Source organism: Lygodium microphyllum, chromosome 26 (assembly GCF_053477565.2).
Source record: "Lygodium microphyllum isolate KBCC chromosome 26, Lygodium_microphyllum_v1.1.10, whole genome shotgun sequence".
NCBI classification, from domain to species: domain Eukaryota; kingdom Viridiplantae; phylum Streptophyta; class Polypodiopsida; order Schizaeales; family Lygodiaceae; genus Lygodium; species Lygodium microphyllum.
The window spans coordinates 94966545-94981641 of NC_141160.1; the positions used below are offsets into that span (position 1 = coordinate 94966545).

Sequence of the window (15097 nt, forward strand, 5' to 3'; positions counted from 1 at the left end):
GATTTCGTATGCTTCAATTGTGGGTAGCTTGATGTATGCTATGGTGGCTACACGTCTTGACATAGCATTTACAGTGGGAGTGGTTAGTATGTACATGGCACATCCTAGTAAAAAGCACTCGGAAGTAGTGAAAGGTATCATAAGATATCTCAAGGGCACAAAGGATTTGTGCATCTACTATGGAAAGCAGAAGGCATCTATTGTTGGCTTTACGAATGCAAACTATGCTCGTCATGTTGACTGCAGGAAGTCTACTTTAAGGTAATGCTGAAATGAAGAGGGCAGATATACAAGGGCTATAGACGTATCTCCTCCAACCGAATCTCTTTTATCAAAACCTAGAAAACACATGTGCGGGGAAGGCTACCAAGTGGGCTAAATAGGAGAAATGAATGCAATAAAATAATGCAGTCGGCCAATAAAAAACTGGCTACCCTAACAGAAAACTACCGACTACATCATAAATGAATAAAATAATCAGCAATCAGTCCTCCCATTGCCACATGGCACCATCGTCTACCTAACAAACTACCCATACACATTGTTTCTTGAAAATGCCAACTGACTGACAAGAATAATGAATAATGCCCTCCGAGAGTACCTCCAAGAGAACGGACTGCACCAATGGTAATGTGAGAAATACTAGTCCAGCAGATGAATAATCTCTAACACGGAGAACCTATAGCAAATCACCTCAGGGAATCATAGGACTCAAGACACCACAAGCAATGAGCCAAGGCTGCTCAGAGGAAGAGATAGTCAAAGAAGACGACTCCACCTAAAAAATGTGTAGAAACACTGAGTCAATTGAAATAGCAAGTGACAAAGTAGAGGTAGACGAAGGCTCCAATGTGAATCCACCCTTCGCTCCCAAACGAAGGTGAGGGTATATCCTCCAACACTTCTCCTCAGGGTGCGAGGTCTTCCCACAATGAGGACACATGGGATATCCTCTACGCTTCCCCACAAGACTTGTATTAGAGTTGAAAGATGGCTCCATCTTCTTCCTCTTCCCTTTCTTCTGCTTGGCTCGTCCTGTACCTGATAAAACCGCATAAGCATGGCCATGTGCATGAGCTCCACAGGAATTTGGCTCACTGTAACACACATCCTACTCAAGCAACAATGGGACTAGCTCCTCCCAAGGGAGTCTCCCGGCTATGAGAAGTGAGAAGACTCATGTAGAACACATACATATATCAGTGATGGAAGATGTAAGAGAGAAGTGTCACGGCTAGGTCCTCCGAAGAAATATATGTACCAAGGAATGAAAGCTCATTCTGAATCTCCTCCATCCTATGGATGTGATCTCTCCTCGTAGCGGAATCTACAACAAAGAGCTTTCACAGCTTCAACTCGAGATAAGAGATGCCTAAATGTCTAAATCCAGAAGAGAGGTACCAAACTCCTCCAAATCTCTGCAACAGTGCAAATATGTGTAGCATGCATGAGCACAAAATCTGTACATTTATTACATTTGGCCACATAGTCAAGGACGTCCTTATTCATTCCAGGCCAATAGAACTGTCTTTTAATAAGACTATAAGTCTTATTAACTCCTAGATGTCCCACACTAGGGGTATCATGACACTCAAAGAGTATATGGTGCCTTATTTCTTTATCTTTCGGGACACATATCCTACCCTTGTAGAGTAAATAACCATTATCAATGGTAAAATTCTTCCACTTGAATCCCATTTGCACAACCCCTAATGCTCCATTTCCTTGTTTAACATCCTCAGATGTTCCTTCCTCGATGGAGGCTCTTTCATTTGGATCCCCATTTTATATTGCTTCCCATATGTTGGAATATACCGAATCAACCTGGCATTTCCCTTTTAAGGATTCAAGCAAATCGAAAGTGAACTCAGTAAAACTCAATTCATTTATGATGGGCATTCTGCTGAGCGCATCAGCCACTATATTATACTTTCCTTTTCTATACCTTATCTCATAGTCGAACTCTTGGAGGAGTTTGCCCCATCTGGCTTTACGTCCTTGTAGATCCGGTTGGTCATTAAGCCACTTAATGCTTTCATGATCCGACAAGATCAAAAGTTTGACACTATACAGATAGTGCCTCCATTTCTTCATTGCATGTACTATTGCATACAACTCTCTCTCATAAATAGAATAATTCCGTTTTGCACGGTCTAATTTCTTGCTTTCAAAAGCAACCAATCGACCCTCTTGTAATAAGACCGCGCCTACTGCCTTATCACTAGCATCAGCTTCAACCACGAATGGTTTATTGGGATCCACAATTAATAGTACTGGAGCTGTAGCAATAGCTACCTTAAGTTTTTTAAAACTTTCGTTTTGGTCTGTTCCCCAATTAAAGCTCTTCCCTTTCCCTTTAAGTTGGTCCGTCATTGGAACAGCTATCTTGGCATAGTCTCCAATGAATCTACGATAAAATCCAAATAAGCCTAGGAAAATCTGCAGCTCTTCCAGGTTCCTTGGAGATGGCCATTCAATAATTGCCCTTACTTTTTCTGGATCCATCTTGATTCCCTCTTTCGAGATAATATACCCCAAATATTTGACCTCTTGTGTGAAAAATTCACATTTAGTTTTTTTCGCATAAAGGGAATGGGTTCTTAACAATTGGAATACTAATCATAAGTGTTTCAAATGTTCCTCTCTTGATTTACTAAAGATCAAGATATTATCCAAGAAGACTACTACAAAGTATCCTAGACAGGGCCGTAACACACTTCATCAACTTCATAAAAGTAGCTGGTACATTAGTGAGACCAAAAGGTATCACCAAAAAATCATAATGCCCGTATCTAGTACGAAATGCCGTCTTAGGAACATCCTAGGCCTTAATTCTTACTTGGTGATAGCCTGATCTTAAGTCAATCTTTGTGAAGAATTTTGCCCCTTGTAATTGATCAAAAAGATCTTCCATTCTGGGCATAGGAAATTTATTCTTCACCATTATCTTATTAAGTGCTCTATAATCAACACACTCGCATAGAACCATCTTTTTTCTTCACCAATAAAATTGGCGAAGCCCAAGGTGAATTGTTGGGTTGTATAAACCCCTTATCAAGGTAATCCTTAATTTGTCTTTCGACTTCTTGGTATTGTGTTTCACTTAGCCTGTAAGGTGGTTTAAAAACAGGGCCTGTATCCTTATCTATGTCAATTGGGTGATTTACATCACCCCTATTTGGTGGAAGGCCACTAGGTAAGTCAAATGGAAACACATCTTTAAATTCATCTAACAAACCACTTGATTCATTATTTACATTCAACTCACAAGCATAAGAAAATTGTTGCTTTATATTACAAAAAGTAAAAGACTAAAGTATCATGTACAGGAAGGGACCATAACATATATACCTCACAAGCTTCCTTCTTAGTCAGCTTCCGAACTTCAAGGGAACGCATCAAAGGGTTATCATATGCTTCATGTTCACCTTGAATCACAAAACTCTTACCATCCCTTTCAAATTCCAGTGTATTACGATGATAACTACACTTTAAGGATGGTTCCAATCCCCATAGCCACTCCCTCCCAAAAGCAATATTGGCTCTTTCCATATTCATAATCTAGAAATCAAGCTTATCTTTATATCCTTGAATCTCGATTTCCAAATTGGATACCATTGTATGCCATATTTTGTTATCCTAACCTTGCATCATGCAAACAATGTATTGATGCTCACTCTTTTATTGGGGAAGTTTCAACTTTTTGGCAAGTGCATAACTTATGAAGTTGTGGGTGGCAGAGTCATTAATCATGACTCTAACCCTCTTTCCAGCTATCAGATATCCATGTACTCTAACTAAATCATGTGGCCCAAAGGTAGGTTGCCACATAGAAGTTGACATACAACACTTGTGTTGTACGTCCTTGTGCAAGACCTCTAAAGATTTATACTTTTCATGCCCCTTTAATTCCAAGGTCTGCACTATGTGGATTTGTTTCTCTTTTCCCTTGCCCTTGTCCTCATCCTTTCCTTTATCTTTCCCCTTTTTCCTTTGAGGGCAATTCCAAGCACCATGGTTACGGAGGTAGGACAGATGTCGATGGCCTTTATAGTTCAGTAGTAGAAAGAACGCGAGGAACAGTGCGGCTTTCCTCCGATCTGTAGTGGTTGTGTGCAGGTCGCGTAGGAACAAAGCCTGTTGGCTAGTGTGACCAACCCAGTCGTGTTTTCTCCCAAGAGAGAAAAAACACCCCTGGCCACGTTTTACAGGGTCGCCTAAAGAGGAGACGGGCGAAAAATTAAAAACGCTACTGGCCACATGTCACGGGTCGCCTGAAGAGGGACGACAGCCCAGACGTATTACGGATCGCCTAAAGTCGAGCAACGACCCAAACAAATTGCGGGTCATTTAGTGTCAAGCGCCGGCCCCATTCAAATTACGAGGTCGCCTAGCCCCTAAACACCAACCACGTCGACCGTCTTCGATCACAGGAGTCATGATTTAAAGCTTCCCGTTTTTTAGTGCAGCGGGACAGGACATGGCCAAAGTGGTAGTTAGCATGGCTCGGCTTCAGATCGCGTGGCTCTGATACCAGTATTAAATGGTTATTCCCTAGTGTCGACACTCTTTGATATGTGTCTACTGTTCTTATGAAGCACGAGAGATCTCTCGACTCTCCACCCAGTCACGCCTAGGAAGTTGCTGGCCAGAACGAAATCGTGACTCCCCCGCCAGCCATCAACTTCAAGTGAGTTGTACTATTTTTAAACTCGCTTACTTCCTAGGCTCCCCTTGACCCCGTTCGCGCGCCCAAGGCCCCCGGACGGTCATCCCTCGCGCTTGTTTCCCAACAAGTTACACAATAAATATAACACGTGGGTTGCTTGTTGCTGCTCCATGAAACAACACCAACACCCAAGGTAATGCAATAACCAGTCATGGACCTCCGATGATCCACATCGCCAGCCTGATCTAAATCACTCCATCCTATAAGTACCAAGTCTGTAGCACCTATACCAATGGGATAATAGATCCCAAGATCAAGAGTCCCCCGTAGAAAATGCAAAATCCTCTGAACAGCCTGCCAATGCACCACCTTGGGTTCACTCATGAACCCGGTTAGCATACCTACAACATAACATAAGTCAACACAAGTATTAAGAAGCCAGATCAAAGAGCCAACCAACTGCCTATAACAGGTAGCATCTGCCAAAGAAGAATCAAAATAAGCGGTAGCCTTCCAATTCGGGTCCATAGGAGTTGTAAGAGACTTACATCCCTCCATCTCACGCGTAGTTAAGAGCTCCTGTATATACCGCTAATGGGAAATAAAGATCCGCCTCGGAGTCTAATAGATCTCATGACCGAGAAAGAAGTGAAGAAGTCCCATATCCATCATCTCAAACTTCTCATGAAGTGCTATCTTCGTTTGTTCGACAATCTAAGTATGGTCACCTGTCACAATCAAGTAGTCCACATAAAAGACAAACAACACACGACCTCCACCTAAGGTGTGTACATACAACTAGGGGTCGGCTTTGGAACCCCGATATCCCAATTTCTCCTAGAGGAATGAGTCAATCTTCTCATTCTAAGCACGGAGAGCCTGCTTAAGGCCATAGAGAGCCTTCCTCAACCTATACACCTTGCCATCAAAAAGAACCGAAACCTCAAGGCTGCTCAACATAGATATCATAATTCAACTCTCCATTCAAGAAGGCAAACTTCACATCTAGCTAATAGACCGGCCATCTCCTATAGCTAGCCAAGGCAAGAACTACACGAATAGTAGCCATAAGAGTTATAGGGGCAAAAGTATCATGGAAATTAATGCCTAGGCACTATGCAAAACCTCTAGTAACAAGGCTGGCCTTTGTGCTTGTCCAACATGTCATCACTACGGTACTTGGACTTGAAGATCCATTTGACTCCAATGATCTTCTTATGAGGAGGCTTAGGCACAAGATACCAAGTGTCATTCCTCTCAATCGACTCTAGCTCTTGCTCTATCGCTTTCCGCCAATGATCATGTTATAAAGCCTCCTTCACGGAGATGGGCTCCCAATCCTGCATGACACGAGTCATCAAACAATAATTAATGTAAACAAGCTTGGTGTGGTGTGCTTGGTTCCTCTGAGAACGCCGTGGGCCATCCTGCAACTGCCACTCCTCAAGGACCCCCTCAATCCCTGCATCACAAAGAGTGTCGCGAGCCCAACAAGGAGGCTGGATCTTGCCTCATCAGTCTCCATCTACTGAGGTTTCTGGAAGGTCCACCGACAGCGGGGGAGCAATCGGTGAATCCGAGGGCTGAAAACTAAGTTTCTCATCCAAAGCAAAGTCCTCAAGAGGCACAGGCTCCAAAGGAACTGTCGTCGGCACCCAGCTATCACCGAGATCTCCAAGAACATAGTGTTCCTCACCCCCCTCTAAGGCTAGAACTTCCATGAATTGAACATCACGGCTTGTGTAGACATCCCACTTACAATCATAAATCGATAGCCTTGAGACTGCGAGCTATAGCCCACAAACACCTGTCTTTTGGAAGCCGCTTCAAATTTGTCACGCTGTGTCTTCGAGATGTGAAGATAGGCATCACACCCAAAAACCCTGAAATAAGAAACATCTGGCTTAGACCCAAAGTACGCCTCATATGGAGTCATAACAACAACAGAAGTAGGGAAATGATTAAGGATATAGATGGCAGTAGCCATAGCCTCAGTCCAAAGACACTGAGGTGTCTAATGGTGCTCCATCATGGTACCGGCCATCTCGATCACACTACAATTCTTCCGCTCCAAAATGCCATTCTCCTGAGGGGTGTTTGTATTGGCAAACTCCTGGTAAATACCACAATCTGCACAAAAATGAGCCAGCTCAATAGAAACAAATTCTCCATCCTCATCCGATTGTAAGGTCTTCAGTTTCTAGCCCAATTGGTTCTCCTCAAAGAGCAACCAATCCTTAAAGTTGGAGAAAGCCTCCAACTTCAACTTCAAGAAATAAGCCCAGGTCATCCTGCTGTAATCATCCACAATTAGCATGAAATACAAGCTCCCTCGAAGGAACTCCATCCTCATCGGTCCACAAAGATCAATAGAAATAAGCTCCAAGGGTACTAAAGACCACCTCGAAGCCTTGTTGGGAACAACATCATGAGACTCCTTCCCATGGATGCAAGATACACAAGGCTACTGGATCACCACAATATCCAGCAAACCTCGGACAAGCTATCCCTTGGATGCCTTCCGAAGATAATCATAATTGAGATGGCCAAACCGAGCATGCTAAAGCTTGGACTAAGTTTGTGAGGTAAAAAGAGGAGAAGTCGAGGCAGAAGAAGACTGCAACTTGTAGGCTCCATTTTCCTCATAACCTGAAGAAAGAACATGTATCGATCCACAATCAAGAATCCACATCAAATTTAACCAAGAAGTCAAGGGCTCAAATCTTGTGCATTGAAAGTAGATGGTACCCCAAGGCCGGCACATAAAGCACCTCGAATGTATGGGCACCACCTCGTACATCTAGAATAAGATGCATGTCTTCCCGTCCTTGTATAGGAATAGACAAACTGTCACCAACGAGAATCTAGCCATGCAAAGGCCGCAAATGAGTAACACCTGTTGAAGAAGGAGTCATGTGCTGTGAGGCACCACTATCAACAATCCACTCCCGAGTATATGGGGCTATTGCCACAGCATCAGAAGCTGTCAGGGTCAAATCCTCAACCACCTCCAAGTGAAGAAAAGCAACTTATGAGGGAGCAGCTATTGCTCTGAAATCCTTTAAAGATTTCTCCTTCTTCTCCTTCTCCTTATTCTCCTTGTTGGGGCAATCCTTCTTCCAGTGACCTGTTTTGCCATAGATGTGACAAGTAGACTCCTTTTCTTTGACCTTCTTAGATTTGTCCTCCTCCTCCTTTTGGTCCTTCCCCTTCTTTTAAGAGGACTGACCAACCAAAGCCTCTAATTTAGAAGCATTGGTCCCTTTCAATTGCTCCTCTTGGTCCAAGACCATAGGAACCAACTCTTCCCACCGAAGAGCCTCAGACCACCCTAATGCAATCAAGGCGAAATAAAACCACTGAAACAAGGTAGTAACTATGAAAGAAGAGTTATCGCCATGTCTTCAGAAGAAATCACCTCCCCTGCATTTTGGACCTGCATATAAAGCTGTCTCAACTTGTCAATATGCTCCCGCATGGAAGATGACTTGTTGACACTCATGGTCCGTATCTGCACTTCCAAAGAATCTCGCTTCATGGCGGTCATACAATTGTCCATCTAATCAAGCTCCAGTCGTATCTCCTAGACCACCATCAAATGCTCAATATAAGAGAGAACAGTTGTAGTACATGAGAGATATAAAAATAAATGGATGCGAGCATTGAGTTTATCCCAATGTACCTGAGCCTTTGCCAACTCCATCTTATCACTAGAAGAGAGTCTGGACTTGTCTTGTGAAGAATGATGATAAATAACCTCCATAACAAACTCTGCCAAATTATAGGGCTCTAGAATGCCAATCATCATGACCCGCCAGATGCAATAATTCTCGCCATCGAGCTTTTGATCCGATGGAAGAGCCGATAAGACCAGCACCTTCCGGTCCATGATTACCTAAAACTCTGTCTCGGCCTCAAAAGACATCTTCACCTACAATGCCTGCACAAAACACAAAAAACAACCCCCTCTGACTGTGAGAATGCAGCCTGCTAGGGCTCTTGACTGCTCGTCCCACTCCTTCACCCACCAGAGGCGATGAAAAGGTAAAATCTGCACTTGAAAGCCCAAAACATAACCTTCTTTCTTCTCTAACATCAAAAATCAGCAGCAGCAACATCAGCTTTTCTCGCATGCCCACACTCGCCTCAACCTTGTTCTGATGCGCCTGATGTGCAACCCTCCTGCTCGCCCTTGAATGTTGAAAACCCTTGAACACTGAAAACGCAGCCTCGTGTCACATTGAAATCTCCTCGGTCAGTCCAATGCTTTGATACCATGTCAAAGTGAAGCAATGCGGAAGCAAATGACCAAAACAAAGACTAAACAAAGAGAGAGAGAGAGAGAGAGAGAGAGAGAGAGAGAGAGACAATGAAACACAAAAAATCTAAAGTGAAAAATGTTGCATAAGGATGTAGAAATATACACAAGTGCAAAGAGAATATCTACATATGTCTCCACCTCGAAGATCTCAGTCTCCATCAGCCCCGAGGGCAGTCTCCACGATCTACATCCTGAAATCTGGAAGCACAAATATGTAGGACTGCAAAAATCAGGGCCAATAAATAGGCTAGCAAGAAATGATGAAAAATACCATGTCGGCTGCATTAAATGCAGCCGACTGACAGCAGTGTTGTTCGACCAGCCTGTCTGACCTGAAAAACTGATGTTGCTTGCCACGTGTCACTTGCTCCAATCGCTCCTGTGGCTCCTGCCTGTCTAGGGAATGTCCAGCTGTCCAACTCTAACAAGAAGACCCTCAACATATATTCATGAGAATTTATGAATCTTTTTCATAAAATGAAGACCCTATAGGATCCACGAGCATTACTCTATATGCACTATCTCTTTAGATTGCTACCAAACTACCAAAATTGGATGCTCTGCACCCCTCTACATTCTTTGGAGGACGTCTATAGGTATGCCAAGAACACTTTGGCTACAAGTAGGGATGGTCAATCAACGGATGGATGCCATCAAGTTGCCTATACTTTCAAGTCAAAGAAACCCTCTATTCTAGCAATGTTCCATCAATAGCCTTTAGAGTTGCACAAGAAAAAGAATGGTAAGTGTAAATCACCTTGTAGTGAGGATCACTCTAAAGTACATTGTTTTACATGACATCAAGCTAGGCACTTTCACAGAGACAAAGAGTGTTCGTAAAACAAGAAGGTGAAATTAACTTTTAGGGTTCAATAAATCTCTAGAGACTCCAATTATTTTTTTCAATTTTTTATAGAGAATTGCTTTCTAAATGCTAGTAGTTCCAATGGTGGTTCTGTGAATAAAATTGTGTTTGGCTCGCATGACCTTTTGAACTTTACTGGCAATATTAACTACTAAATAGTTGCAATCTTATTTGATAGTAATTCTGCTCACAATTTTCTTTCTTCTTGACTAGCACAAGAAATTTAACTCCACATAGCACCCCTTGACGAAGAATATCATGTTCGTCATACGATGGCCCGACTATGGATCATTGGGATCGGACAATGCTAAGATTGGATATTTCGATCCAACACCATGAGTCTCTAAAATTTTGATTGATGAGCTTGGACCATATCAATGTCATCTTTGGCATGACATGGTTCTTTGATAGATCCTTCTCTTCGTGCATTGATTATAAAACTCATATACTTTCTTTTGAGCTTGATGGTCACTTATATATGATCAAGGGCTATTCAGCTTCTGAGATCACCGAATCTAATGTACATATGCAACGAACTCTAGAATTTAAATACACATTCTCATGATCCAAATATCGTTACCTACATTTATTTTATATGCAACTTCAATCTCAATCATCTATGGTACAATGTAATTCTCTCTCCTTTAAGAATAATATTGATACTAATTCAAATGTAAGTGAGTATTTGGATTTGATTCTACTCATAAATACATTGATGTCTTTCTCTCCAAATCACCTAACAAACTTCCATCATCTCAATCATATAGGTCCTTTGGTGTGAAAACGAGGGCCTCTTTGGGTTTAGTAGCATTGGCGTTGTAGATCCATGGAAAGTCATACTAGTTGTGGATGCTTGGGTTAAAATCCACTCCCACCCTTCTCCGATATGGCATGGAGGTTGGATTATTTCTCTCGAAAGGTAGGGTGTTACAAAAAGCCCTCCATGTTTACATAAAAAATGTGCCTCCTCCATGTGGGTTGGCACTCATAGCCCTTCACAGCCCTAGGCACTTCAAAAACTTTATCTTGCCAAAATTTTGCCTCCTCCATAGGGTGGGATTCTACTCTCTCCGAGGTCCATTTGTCTCTCAACCGGCTTCCCACATTAATCACCTCTTCCACCACCTTGACTCTATGCAAGTTGGCGAGGAATCAAAAATTAAGGTCGAAGGGCCTTCTAGTGGTCTCCTGCTGCTCCCAAAACACAAGTGCCACATTAAAGCTTGCTGGGCTGTCATCTTGGCTTGCTAGGATAGGCGTGGTTGGCACCATTGCTAGCTTGGCATTCAATCTTTGCCTTGCTTGCTTCACCATCCGTTGTCTCTTCCTCTTAAGCTCCGCTTTTCTTTCAATAGAGGTGTCTACTTGCTGCTGCTATTCTTCTGGGAGTAGGAAAGGAGGCTATGGAATGGGTTATTCTTCGTGAGTTCCCATATTATGGCTTGTGCTAGCCTCTTCTCCTCTGGCCTGCCTGTTGTGCCCCCTCAACAAACCCTAGTGCATCGACTTCTTGTGGGGTCAAGCTTGCTTGCAATAGATAGTTTTGTTGCTCCTCAAGGCTAAGACTGACACCCACGGGTTGCAGCGGCATCTGCAAGCCTACTCTTAGGGCCCTGCATGCAATTCCTAGCTTCTTATTTATGAAGTCAATGGCCTCCCCTTCCTCCATTTGAGTGACATCTAGCAGCGTGTTCAGGAAGGTGCATTGTTGGGCTTCGAAACTCACTTGGGCGGCCTCTGTTGCTCTCAGCTAGCACTTTGTCATTTTCCACTTGAGCCAGATGGCGCACCAAAGCTTTGAATTTTCTCTCATTATGATTCGCCCAATCCTCTGCTCTCTTCTCCATTTCCTCAAGGCTTTCTCCTTGCCTTTGATCCAATATCATCAACCTCTGCTCTTAATCTTTGATCTCTCTTTTTAGCCTCTGTTGCTCCTCCTACTCCGAGGTTGCCTCTTGCTTCAATTTCTCTATCTCCTCTCGATACCTATCTGCCCTTTCCTCTCTCATGAACTCTAACTCTTCTATGGATTTATAGAACTTTTCCATCTCCCCTTGTTGCAGGTTTTCATAGAGCCCTACGAGCTTGTCATTATGGCATGGCAGGCTCACTAGGGCTTGAGTCTCTTCATTCAGCCTTGCTTGCAAAATCAGTTTCTACTTGATCCTTGGCTTACAGCTACTCCTTCAACTCACTTATCTCCCTTTGGCATGTGGCTACTTAACGAGTTTTCTCTAATTGTGATGCAGCCATGGCATTAGATCATAGGATCAAGATGTTGCTAGATAGCCATCCCATCACTCAACAACCATATCAGTTTAGCCCGAAAGAGCGGAACAAGATACGTAGACAACTTCGCAATTACCTAGCAAGGGGCTTTATTAAACCTAGTAAATCTCCGTGGGGTATACATGTCCTTCTCACGAAAAAGAAGGATGGCACAATACACTTCCGTAAAGATCATTAAGGTCTTAATGAAGAGACTGTCAAGAACAAGTATACATTACCTCGAATGGATTATCTTATAGATCAACTCTATGGTATAAATTATTCCATTAATATTGATCTTAGGTCCGGATACCATTAGATATAGATAGCTCTTAAGAATACCTCGGAGATTGTTTTGAGCACAATATGGACAATATCAATTTTTGGTCCTACCTTTGGATTAACTAATACTTCCACAACTTTCCAACATATGATAAATGATTTATTTTGTCCGTATCTCAAAAAATGGATAATTGTTCTCCTCAATGACGTACTTATTTATAGTAAGTCATCGAAGGAGCATGCAAACCACCTATTATCATCTTACGTCTCTTCAGGCGGGAATGCTTGTTTGTAAAGGTACCCAAGGGCGAATTTTTTCACATGAAGCTTTTATATATCAAGCATGTCATCTCAAATGATGGCATCCGAAATTATTCCAAAAAGATTCGCTCGATTGACCTATTCCGTGGACCATAAGACAAGTAAAATCTTTTTTGGGTTTTCTTTGATTGTTTTCCGAGTTTATTAAGGACTATGCTTGCTTAAGGGTATCTCAAGCAAGAAAAAGCATGTTACTCCACCATTTATTTTGATCAATGAGCTCAATCAATGTTTTCAAACATTGAAACAATTGGTTAGTATTACACTCATGTTGCAAATTATCGATTTGAATAAACCCTTTTTAGCGGTGATCCATGCACTTAAAATTTGGTGACATTATTTGTACGGTGCTTGGTTCGTTATTTGGATCGACCACCATTCATTAAAGTACCTTTGCGATAAGTCCGATCTCCATGCCAAAAAATGACTGGTCAACCAATTACAACTCGCGAACAGCTCCCAATTGTTGGAGACTGCATCAAACTGAATAAAATAATACAAGAATGCAACAAATAACTAGCCAGTAATTTGATTGCCGAGACAAGCATACTCTCCAAAGCTCTCAAGCATATACCACTTATAGGTTGATTGGCTAGACAACCATGCCCATCTATTATGAATTTCTTTTTACACCACATAAAGGCCATTGCCCTTCCTTCTGTACTGAGCTATGAGCTGTGGAGTATGCTAAGGTAAATATCTCAGTGTATGGTAATTGAAATCTAGAGAAGGTACCAGAGTAAGGCAGAACTGTACTTTTAGTACCTGCCCTCCGCAGATATACAGCCAATGACTCGAGTGAGAGATTAACGCAACTTCATATTGCTTGATTACAGTGGTGCACGATCAAGACTTGACGTAATATTTGTAGAACTGCATTCTTTTTGCTCATTCACAAAGTGCAAGCATTTTTTCTTTCAAACTATTTGCCCTCTTTAACTACTGGTGAACCCCAGTCAGAAAACATCGTTTGCCCTCTTTGACTGCTGGTGAATCCCGGTCAGCAAACTTTGATATTATTGAAGTGGAGACACCAGGAAGGGTACCTACTTCGATATGATTGAACTTTGATATTATTGAAGTGAAGACACCAGGAAGGGTACCTACTTCGATATGATTGAAGTAGAAACACCATTCAGGAAACCTTGATATGATTGAAATAGAGAACACCAGGAAGGGGCACTTACATGTTAACAACTGACGTCCATCTCAAAGAGGAAAGCCTGGAGGCGAGGCTATCAGATTGGGAAGCGTCCTGAAGCAGCTGGACCACGGTGTGAAATCTCTGGTATTCTGTGTTCAACTCTCTTGCAACAGCTGGTGGCAGCCACCTGTTGTAATAATGGGCGGTTACAGAGGGAGCACCCGGGCCGTCTTCAACGCAATTCCGTCCATCTTCTTCCATGGATGGGATCGAGATGGACAGCAAAACGACGATGGGTTCCTGGATCGAGTTACCCAGACAATGAATGCGGAAAATTTTGGACCGGGCCACTGAGAGTGGAAGCGAAATAGGGGCGGGGCGCGCGCTCTCTCTCTCTCTCCTTTTCCTAGCTTCTGGGTCAAGACCCAAGATACCCTCTTTTACTTTCGGCCCGAAAAGACTTTGAGCTGGAAAAGCACGAGTATAAGCAGGCTCTCTGGAGAGAGAGGCTTACGGTTATGCTCCCTCCTATTCCATCGGCTCCAGGCTTGAGATTCAACAGCAACAGCAAAAGAGAAAGAAAAATGCACACGCTTTAGGAAAAGTGGAAGATTCTGGGTGGTCTCTCCACCTTCACAAACACGGGTTCTGGTGGTATTTCCCTTCTCGTTCAAGATTGATTGGGTGAGCTTACGCTATGTTAACCTTGCATGCCAACATAGGAGGACCCATCACAATAGAAATCCCATGATTGCTTCTATATCACGCGTATATATGTGTGTACATACGTATATTCTATGTTTGCCTAAGTGAATTAGCCTCAGCATGTGTATATACCTTGGAGAAGTTTGAACTATGTTCTTGCACTTCAATCATCTCCAAAGGTTCTTTGTATGTGACAACAAGCATGATAGAGTGACAAGGAATTGAAAAGCATGTGTAAAAGTAGCAGACAATCAAGCTAAGTAGTATCTTTGCTTTGCACATGAGTCGATTGCATGTAGGTATATGGCTTGTTACTTGGAGATAACTTGCCTTTAAAAAGGATCACACTGAGTATCACGGATTTTGCTTTGTCATGGATTCGAAGTCTAGGCATAAGCACATCCCCATTCAAGCAAAACATAATTGAGCTAGTGATGTTACATATTTACTATGGTCCTAAACATTACTCTATCTACTCATAAGTAAAAAGCCAAACTTTACAAGCTCTCAAGTGTTGTCAAT

At 42.5% G+C, this 15097-nt stretch overlaps 1 protein-coding gene across 8 annotated transcripts in view; it reads right to left on the minus strand.

Annotated features, from left to right (window-relative positions):
- Positions 1 to 14524, minus strand: part of LOC148013560 (proteasome activator subunit 4-like) — a 165960-nt gene extending 151436 nt beyond the window's left edge. For 6 of the 8 annotated variants that reach the window (XM_087667580.1, XM_087667578.1, XM_087667581.1 and 3 more), the window contains exon 1: positions 13914 to 14518. In XM_087667580.1, the coding sequence (XP_087523706.1) occupies positions 13914 to 14131 (218 nt within the window). In that variant the 5' untranslated portion in view covers positions 14132 to 14518. Of the gene's footprint in view, positions 1 to 13913 lie in introns of all 8 variants that reach the window. The other 2 variants (XM_087667582.1, XM_087667583.1) reach the window with 2 other exon arrangements.
- Between the last annotated feature and the right edge of the window lie 573 nt (positions 14525 to 15097).